The following is a 10,223-nucleotide window of genomic DNA, read 5'->3' as shown; positions in this document are numbered from 1 at the left end:
TATTAGTAGCAACAGTCCAGAAGTCCTGAGCTGACCTTCCCCATCAATGGGCTGGCATCCAAGCGGTTCTCAAAGTGTGGTCCACGGACCCCTGCAGAAAAATCATCGGTACCCTTGTGAAATGCAGGTCCCTGGTCCTAACTCAGATCTGCAGGACCATTGTCTGCTGGCAAAGCCCAGGAGTCCACATTTTTATTGAGCACCTGGAGATAGTTTCATGGAGACCAAAGTTTGACAAGAACCCTATTCCCTAAATCAAGAGGTGAGGGGAAAAGGGTTTTCTCCTATGAACTGTTATCTTCCCTGACCTCCCTTCTGGAGCACTGTGACCTGTAATAGTATTAATACAGCCTGAGCCCTGGGGGGGGGGGCACTAGCCAAGCAGTAGCAGGCACTCATGTGTCTGATCAAAGCCTTGATCATTCCTGAAGTAACAGGTGCATTTAGAGGACTATCCAAGATGTGTGTGTGTGTTGAGGGGGGTGGGAACTGGGGAAGTTTCTGGTGGGACACAAATAGTGTGGGTTCTCATGCTGTTGACAGGCCAAGGACTCCTTTAAGAATGAAATGAAAGTGGGGCGCCTGGGTGGCTCGGTTGAGCGTCCGACTTCGGCTCAGGACATGATCTCAGAGTTCACAGGTTCAAGTCCCACGTTGGGTTCTGTGCTGACAGCTCAGAGCCTGGAGCCTGCTTCAGATTCTCTCTCTTTCACTCTCTCTGCTCCTTCCCTGCTTGCGCATTCTCTCTCTCAAAAATAAATATTAAAAAATTAAAATAAAAAAAAAGAAACATCCCTGACCATTGAATAGCTACCAAGGGCTAACCCGAGACTCCTCCCCAGATTGAATCCAAGGCTCGGGGGACCAGGTGATGTAAGTTATCATCAGAAAGTTCCGTCTCATCCCTTATTTCATCTGATCCCTTATTTCATCTGATCCTTGTCCCCAAGAAGGAAGCTGAATGAAACAGGATCATTATCCTATTTTTTTTAAGTTTATTTTTATTTATTTTGAGAGAGAGATAGAAAGCAAGGAGGGGAGGGGCAGAGAGAGCAGGAGACCGAATCTCGAGCAGGGTCCAAGCTCTCGGCACAGAGCCCGACTCAGGGCTCAAACTCACAAAAGGGAGATCATGATCATGACCTGAGTGTCGGGAGTTGGACACTTAACCAACGGCGCCACCCACACGCCCCAGATCATCGCTCCATCTCCTGGGTAAGAAAACTAGTTTCGGAGAAGCACAGTGACTTCCATGAGAGTAGCCAGTGACCATGCTGGCATCTCCCACCAAGGACCCAGGGCCCCTCCACCACGGTGGGAAGATTGCAGGGGTGTCGACGAGCACCCCTCCCCAGCAGACCCTGTGAGCACGTAGAGAGGAGGGGCCAGGCCACTCGGAGCGCATCTGGAGAGTGTGGTCACCCCATGCGTGGCGCCCAGCCAGGCCACAGAGTCGGGGAGCAGCAGCGCCCACGCCTGACTCCCGGAGAGGCAGGTTCGCAGAGTTACCACGCCCCCGCATGACGTCATCCCCTCAGCCCCCTCCCGTCGCAGTGACGAGGCCCACAACCCAACTAGTGAGTGGAGCCTGGCAGCATCTGGCGGCATCTGCTCTCGCACGCACCTCCCACTTCTCCTGATAAGTCCCGTCCAGCACCGACTCCGTGTCCGTCCTCTGTGATTGACAGGTCCCGAGAAATAAACCAGGGGAGAAGCCGTGGTGTTCCACAGGCATTGGCTGTAGCATGGGGCAGCCAGGTGGAAAGTCTGGATGGAAATCTGGGACCATCCCCAGCGTTGGCCTGAAGGACGCGGCCTGTCACTAACACAGTCAGGGACAGGATGAGTCCTTCCAGAATGCCCGCTTATGCTTGCATATGGGGCAGAGAAGGAATTCTCTTTATTTTTTTAATGTATATTTGTTTATTTGGGGGGGGGGTGGTAAGCAGGGGAGGGGCAGAGAGAGAGGGAAACACAGAATCCGAAGCAGGCTCCAGGCTCTGGCTGTCAGCACAGAGCCCGACGTGGGGCTCGACGCAGGGCTCGAACTCATGAACTGTGAGATCATGACCTGAGCCGAAATAGGACGTTTAACTGACTGCACCCCCCAGGCACCCCGAGAAGAGCTTTCATCAGCCCCTCTCTGCAGGACACACAGCCCAGGTGACGTACCTGCTCCGAGGACAGGCCGCCCCACTGGCGCGGAGCCCACGGTCCCACACTGTCCTCCAGAGTCCAGATCTCCATCCTAGAGGCTCAAGGTCAAGTTCCATCCCTGCCACCCTGTGTCTTATGAATCCCTGCATGAGGCACATGCCCCATCAGGGTTCCACCCTCCTCCCTGATGGGCAGCAGAGGCCCTGGTCACTCTCCCAACCTCGTCCGGCGGCTGGTGTCCTCAGGTCGGGAGGATTTAACACACTTCTCTGCGTGACGGCAAAGAGCTGAGTGAGGTTAGATTTTCACGGCTTCTGCAATTAGAACTGCTTCCCGCTAGACGCGGGGAACCCCGGGCCCCCGTGGACCTGAAAACGTAGCTTCATTTGCCCTCCAGCCTGCCAGTGCCACCTGCATGCCGCCTCTCGCCTGCCCTACACCCACTCGACAAAATTTGCCCTCAGTAGAGCTTCTCCGGGGCAGCTTTAAATATGCCAGAAGGTTCTTTTCTCTTAGCGAGTCCACCTTCATGTTTGAGCCAAGGCTCTCCGCTCCCGCAGCCCGACCCCTGGCTGCCCATCAACCAGAACCAATCTCTTTGCAAAGTGTTCCAGAGGCAAATACGAATCATTATTGCAGCCATTTATTGGATGCCAGCTACGCTCCAAAGCGCGTTTTAACCCCCAGGACTTCATAGAGTTGGCTCCGTCATAATCCCCACTTTGTAGTTATAGAAACCAAGCTTTCAAGAAACAAAGTGACTTGCTCAAGGTCACACAGCCAATGAATGGTAGAGCCAGGATTTCAATCCTGGTGGAGCTCCTAGAAATTTTCTGGACACAAGCAGCTTGCATTTGGCAAGGTTGATGGAGAAGGTGTGGAAGGCTCCGGGCTGTGGCTACAGCCTGCCCTTCAGGCAAAGGATGAACTCAGAAGCCCCGAAGAGACGCGGATCTGGCCGACATCTAAGAGTAAAACAGGGCAGGTGCGAGGACTGAGCTCAGAGCCTCTAGCTCTGGACCAGAATTCTTACCCCAACTCCACACCTCATGCGTCCAGCACAGCACTGATGTTCTAACAGGGGCTGGAAAACAGCTGATATAAGAGGTTAGATAGAGGCACGCCTGGGTGACTCAGTCAGTTGAGGTCTGACTCTTGATTTCAGTTCAGGTCATGATCTCACAGTTCGTGGGTTCAAGCCCCACACTGGGTTCCGTGCTGAATCTCTCTCTCTCCCTCTGCACCTCCCCCAAAATTGTGTTCTCTCTCTCTCTCTCTCTCTCTCTCAAATCAAAACAAAAAAAAGATTAGATAGTAAATAGTAAATATGTTAGCACTTGGGAACTGTGTCAAAACACAGACACTTGGGGCACCTGGGTGGCTCAGTCAGTTAAGTGTCCAACTTCAGCTCAGGTCATGATCTTGCAGTTCATGAGTTTGAGCCCCATGTCAGGCTCTGTGCTGACAGCTCAGAGCCTGGAGCCTGCTTCAGATTCTGTGTCTCCCTCTCTCTCTGCCCCTCTCCCACTCATGCTCTGTTGTCTCTGAAAAATGAATAAACTTTAAAAATTTTACAAAAAAACACAGATACTTGGTCTATATCAAAAGTATGCAGGGATGCCTGGGGATGAGGCTCAGTTCATTAAGCATCCAACTTCAACTCAGGTCATGACCTCATGGTTCATGAGTCTGAGCCCCACATCAGGCTCTATGCTGACAGCTCAGAGCCTGGAGCCTGCTTCAGATTCTGTGTGTCCCTCTCTTTCTGCCCTTCCCCTATTCATGTTTTGTCTCTCTCTCAAAAATAAAATAAACATTAAAAAAAGTATACAACTCTGTTCTTATAGCAAGAAAGCAGGCTTAGACAACATGTAAACTAATGGGCGTAGCTGTGTTCCAATAAAACTTTATTTGCAGAATCAGCCAGCAGGTGCAGTTTGCCAAACCCTGTTCTGACAGAAGCCTTCGGTGCTTTAACACAAGGAAGGGAGTGCTGGGTCACTTCCGTCAACCAGTCACTGGGGGATGGGGCGGGGAGACACAGATCTCAAGTGCAGGGTGGGGAAGTTCTCCCGAAGCTTCGGATCTGTGCATACCGTGCTTAGCACCAGGCGGCACACAGAAGGAACGCGTTAAGTTACTGCTGTTACGGTCATGGTCCCTTGTGAGACTGTGTCTCTGGGTGATAGTGGCTGACTGGGTCCCCCAGGCTGACGCAGGCGTGTCTGTCCCCAGCTCCTCAGGCATCCGGGAGGCTGAGCGTTTCGGGACACCCCCCGGGAGGGCCTCCAGCATCACGCGGGCCGGGAAGGAGGAGAACAGCGGCGGGCTCAAGTACAAGGCCAGCCGGGTAAGTCGCTCGATACTTCACCGCTGAGTCCTGCAGCCTGGGGAGGGCTTTTTTGTCCTCTGGACCCGTGATGCCCCCTCCCAGATCCTCTCTTGGCTCGTGGAGGGGGACCGATGGGTCAGGTCACAGAGGCAGACAGAAGAGAAGATTGGCCTGCAGGATGCTTAGGGCCACCCCCACCCAAGGCTTGGAGCGGCTGCTCAAAGCACAGGTCTCTCCTGCCTGCATCAGCATCACGGGTGGTTGCTTAACAGGCAGACTCTGGGGCCCCCCTGGGCCTCCTAAATGTTTATTTAATGAGAGAGAGAGAGAAGAGAGAGAGAGCGCGCATGTGTGAGCAGGGGCAGAGAGAGAGGGAGACAGAGGATTCCAAATAGGCTCTGAGTGCTCAGCTCAAAACCCGACTTGGGGCTTGAACTCACCCGCTGTGAAATCATGACCCGAGCGGAAATCAAGAGTCAGATGCTTAACCGACTGAGCCCCCCCCAGAAGCCCCCCACCTGGGCCTCCTAAAACCAAGGGGTTCCATGCACCCCAAACTCTGAGAACCAGTGACTTAGCTCCTAAACTCCAACAATCCGACCGATAATGACAGATTAGCCTCTGGTATATGAAAGCATGTGCGGTTTGGATCTGTTCACACAGGCTCAGACTGACCCAGATTCCTAACCGGAAGTGTGTGCAGACATCGATGGCAGAAGTAGATAATCCAAAATTTCTTCCATTCACTCAGCAAACACGTTTCGGATACTCCTTGTGTTTTCGGCACCATCCTGAGCATGAATGAGGCTAAGCGCAAATAAATTCCCTCCCTTACTCTTGCGGTGGCTCAGTCTAGAACGTGCAGTCTAGAATGGGGTGGAAATAGGTTCGGTGGGGATGGGCAAAAACCACACTCTTTATGTAACAAGCACAGGTGTATGTATATACACGTACATGAGCGGAAACAGTGAATCTGTGAGAATTTCATGGTGGGGGTGGGGGTGGGGGTGGGATTAGGAGGAGAATGTCTGAATGTCTCCTTTTTAAAGTTGCCAACATTGGGGGCGCCCGGGTGGCTCAATCAGTCAAGCAGCCAACTTCGGCTCAGGTCATGATCTCATGGTTTGTGGGTTCAAGCCCCGCATCAGGCTCTGTGCTGACAGCTCAGAGCCTGGAGCCTGCTTCTGATGCTGTGTCTCCCTCTCTCTCTGACCCTCATCCGTTCACACTCTGTATGTCTCTCTCTCAAAAATAAATAAACGCTAAAAAAATTTTTTTTAAAGTTGGCAACATTGAACAAAAGATCAAGAAACACGGGTCTGGAAACAAAGGCAGTCAAGGAAATAAATAGTTACAACGCACCATCAGGATGATTGTAATAGAGATACATTCAAAACCAGAGGGGCTGCTGCGTAGGGTAATAACAGCCACTACCCTTTGCCGACACCTTGTCGTGTGCTACACAGATGCGGTTTCTACTCTCTGGGACAGCTCTGGGAGGAAGGAGCTGCCCCTTCTGCTGAAGCTGAGACAACTGAGGCTCAGAGAGGGCAGGTGACTTGTCCAAGGTCACACAGGAAGCAGCAAAGCAGGGATCCAGCCCCTAGTTCATGAGTCTCCAGAATGCACACCCTTTCTGCCACACCGGGAGGGTGCTAGAGTATTTCTTCCCGACCTGGGAACGCAGTCAGACCTCACGCCCGTGCTCAGACTTTCCCTCCTCTCCTGTTAAACCCGTTCTCCCTTCTCCTCCTGCTGAGGAGGCAGGTGGGAGACTTTTGAGCACAATCAGACTATATTTGTCTGGCAACCAATCAGATCCTTCCATTGGGAACACAACGCTCTCCCCTAGGTTTGAGCAGCAGGAAGCACACAGAGACGTTAGACAACCTGCTTAAGGTCACACAGCAATTAGAAGGGGGACCCCTTCCATTTTCCAGATCCCAAGACACTCCATTCCTTTCTTCTCTAACCTTTCATTTCCTCTTCTCAGCTGCCCCTGGGGAAGATCGGAAGGGGCTTCAGCAGCAAAGACCCCGATTTTCATGATGACTATGGCTCTCTTCAAAATGAAGACTGTGGCGACGATGACCCCCAGGGCAGGCCACAGCAGTGCCGTCTGGAAGGCTACAATGGCCTCGAGGTCACCAATGTGTAAGGGGCTGACCCCCCCCAGCCCCAGCCTGGACGCACCCACGGAGGAAGGGCAACCGGATGCTGTCACCACTGTACATAGTGCCACAGGCCGGGACACTCCTCTCCCGGGGAAAATCTCAGTTTCAGACGGGAGCTCCGTGGGACCAGGGGGCACCAGCCTGCCTGTCCTCCTTAGGGGAAGGACCTGTCAGCCCAGCCTCCCAATAACCCAGGCCCCACCTGGGAGTGACTGTCAGCCACTGAGCAGGCCAGCTGGTCCCCGGAGCCTTGGACTGAGCCCCCAGAAGCATGCTCCCAGAAAGCGCAGGTGGGACTCCAGTCGGACACAGCGCCCAGCACGGGCAGTGCCAGGGGCGAGCCGACCTGCGGCGGACCCGTCGGCACGTGGGCCCTCCCGGCCAGCCTGGGGGGCTCTCGGGTCCAGCACCTGCGCTGAGAACTCGGGTTCTGACTTGGTTTGCTGACTCTCTCTTGGGAGAATGTAAAATGGGGTGGTCACGCCCTCCCCTCTGAACAGCCATGTGTCACGTGGGGGAGGACATGCACAACAGCCGCTTGCCTTCTCCCGGGGCGGAGGGAGGCGAATGACCTGCGCAGGGGCGGGGCTTAGCAGCAGCGTTTCCAGGAAATGCAGATTTCCTGTCATCAGGATGGAGGGTACCCTGAGGATAAGATCCCGGACGATTGACTTAGGTCAGTGACGGCCAAGCTGGACAGTGGGTTTAGGATTGGGAGCGGGGAACTGCTTGTCATGGACAACCCAGCAAACCCGTGATGTGGTGTCTCCGTCACCTGAAACAGAGGTGCCTTCACCACTGCCCTCGTTGAGATGAATCTTACAGAGCAGAGTCAACGTGGGGGACAGAGCCCCCGCCCTTATGACTCTGCCACTGTTTCCCTCGGCGGCTTCTTCCCAGGGGCCTCACCTCTCTGTGCCTCAACATCCTCAACCACAATATGTCCTGCTTCCATCCCAGGTACGTCCTGAGAATTAACACTTGCTAATGTTTGTAACACACTTGGTCACCTCTCAGGAGACAGGTGGACAGGAGCGGGGACAGAAGGGACCTCTGAGGTCCCACTCACAGCACAGGACTGACCCTGAACTGGTTCTCTCTCCAACCGCGTTCTGCTTGGAACGATGTGCAAATGGAGGAAAAGGAATGCTTAACGGTCAGACTCTCTAGAGCCCCCAGGAGGGCTTGGTCAAAGGGAGAGAGAGGAGGAGAAAAGTCCACAGACACTACTCTGGAAACCCGGTCTGACCCGAGTGTTGGGGCTTCCGTCTGTTGACCACAGCGCTGAGTGATGATCTGGGAGGGACGAAATGCATTGGAGTTCGACTGACTTTGATCATCAGAGCGAATCATTTGTTTGGGACCACGATGCCCGACCCCACGGAAGCCTTCCGCACCAGAGTCGATGAGTGGTCTGAACTTCCAAGGCGTGCACGGCCGCCAGCCTCCAAGAACCGCCAGACCACACATTCTTCAACCCAGTGAACCGTTTCCCCCCGCGGGAAAAGCCTGAGCTGAGGCCTGATGGATTTGAGAATGGCTCACTCCTCCCCCTGCCGAAGGCCTTGGGTTCCTCCTGGAACCCAGCTTTGCTTGCCCGTGGAAACCAAGCCCGGCCCCGCCGACAGGTGGATGGCCTTCGGTTCGTCTGACATTTAGCCTGCTAGGGTCACATTTGTGATTCTGTGGCCCGAGGGGTGAAGCTCTCGTAGCTAACGTGGCTTTGCTGAGGTCCCAAACTCCAGGGTCTTCCTGACGTCCAGGCACACCTGCGGCCGGAAGCTGCAGAGTCCGCAGCCTGGAGGGGGAAGTGAAACCCCTCTGACCTGATGCGGCAGGTCACTCCCACGCCGGCAGCCAGGCTGGGCGCCCGACCCCAGGGTCAGCCTCCTGGGGAGCAGCAAACCAGGTGGGAAATCCTTCCCCCGGGCTGAGTGAGGATCGGACTCGGGTGCCTGTGTGCAGCTCCAACCATTTGAAGCCAACATTCACCCGAGTCGTCGGAAAGGACGTTTGCATTTCCCGCCCCCGCTCCATCCCCCTGGGGACAAGATGGGCAAGTGGACCGTTCGGGGGTGGCAGTGCCCAAAACATGTGCAGCCTTAGGCCAGCAGGCCTGAGCCGATGCGGATGACCTTGGAAGCTCCTTTCTGTCCAAAAGATACTTTAACAGCACGTTCTCCTCTCCTACCCGATGCTCCGATCCTCGGCAGCCAGGGGAGTGTTCGGTATTGGCTTTTCAACACAAGGACAGGTCGGCTGGTAAAGGAGCAGCCTCCACACACAGACTCTGTCTGCTGGGAAAGTCCCGAGTGCCAACCCTGCCTCGGGTGCGGGCAGGAAAAGCGGCTGCGGAAAGACTTGGTGGAGAGATTCTGGGAGCCAAGAGGCTAAAGCGGGCAGGGAAGCCCCTGCGGAACAGGGACCTGCCACCTCCCGTCCAAAGGGCCTGAGCTGTGTGGTTGTGGGTGGCGATACGGCTTCCAGACCTGGGAGAACATGAACCTGCATCTTAGAGAGGCATCGTCTATGCCGTGGGGGCTGCCCCCTGGAAAGCGGTGGTTGGTTCCAGAAGCCAGGGAGAAACAGAGCAGGCAGAGGTGCCCCAGGTGTCTCCGAGGAGCTGGGGACCAGGGCCCCTGGAGCCTGGACGGCTCAGTCCAGTAAGCGTCCAACTCTTGGTCTGGGCTCAGGTCATGATCTCACGGCTGTGGGATGGAGCCCTGCGTAAGGCTCTATGTGGACAGTGTGGAGCCTGCTTGGGATGCTCTGTCTCCTTCTCTCCCTACCCCTCCCATGCTTTCTCTCTCTCTCCCTGCCCCTCCCCTGCTTTCTCTCTCTCTCCCTCTCTCTCCTTCCTTCTCTCTCTCTCCCTCTCTCTTCCTCCTTCTCTCTCTCTCAAAATAAACAAACTTAAAAAAAAAAATTGGCACCTACTCAGCGGACTCTCAGCTTTCTGACCCCAGACCCCTCTGAAAGGCCCCTTTGTCCTTAACTGGGCAGAGTCTTTCTCCCAGAAGTCTGTCTGTCTGTCTGTCAGCATCGCAGTCACCCACCCACTGGGGCCCAGGCCGCAGGAGGCCGGGAGAAGCCGCATGAAAACCTGGACCAGATGAAAAAGAAAGGAAAGGCCATCTACACAGCGCAGGCAGCACAGAGGGCCTCAGAACAGTGACCCCAGAGCTCCAGGGCACTGAAAAGGGCTGCACGCGGCAGAAGGGGAAGAGGTGGCGAGACGGGACTCCGTGTCCACCGCGGGGCCCGACCCTCCCTCCGGAGCCCCGAGCCCTGCCCGCCGCACGCATGGTCTGGCCCCCTCTCTTCCACGCTGCTCTTCCAGGCTCCAGCGGGCTCCTGGCGGGTGAGCGGTGCAGAGGGAAACCCGGTGGGACACGCCGCCTTCTGGAAGCCCCCAAACCGCCTACGGCTGGCCGACGAGGAGAATTTCCCAACACAGAGGGCGTTTGCGGCTGCAGAGGGAAAAGGTGTCCGTGAACCGAGGTGATGCTCTTGACCTCTGAGCTGCCGGTCGCGGCCCCAGCGTCTTCCCAAGAGTGAAT

At 55.2% G+C, this 10,223-nt stretch overlaps 1 protein-coding gene across 1 annotated transcript; it reads left to right on the top strand.

Annotated features, from left to right (window-relative positions):
- The first annotated feature begins 1,271 nt into the window (after positions 1-1,271).
- LOC115297776 (kazrin-like) lies at positions 1,272-9,381 on the top strand. Its single transcript, XM_029945903.1, has 3 exons — positions 1,272-1,363; positions 4,393-4,507; positions 6,483-9,381. Exons 1-3 carry the CDS (start codon positions 1,272-1,274, stop codon positions 6,645-6,647), a joined length of 372 nt encoding a protein of 123 aa, XP_029801763.1. The 3' UTR covers positions 6,648-9,381.
- Positions 9,382-10,223: the final 842 nt, after the last annotated feature.

The sequence above is a fragment of the Suricata suricatta genome, chromosome 8 (assembly GCF_006229205.1).
Source record: "Suricata suricatta isolate VVHF042 chromosome 8, meerkat_22Aug2017_6uvM2_HiC, whole genome shotgun sequence".
Lineage (NCBI taxonomy): Eukaryota > Metazoa > Chordata > Mammalia > Carnivora > Herpestidae > Suricata > Suricata suricatta.
This window is presented reverse-complemented; position numbering and strand designations above follow the sequence as displayed.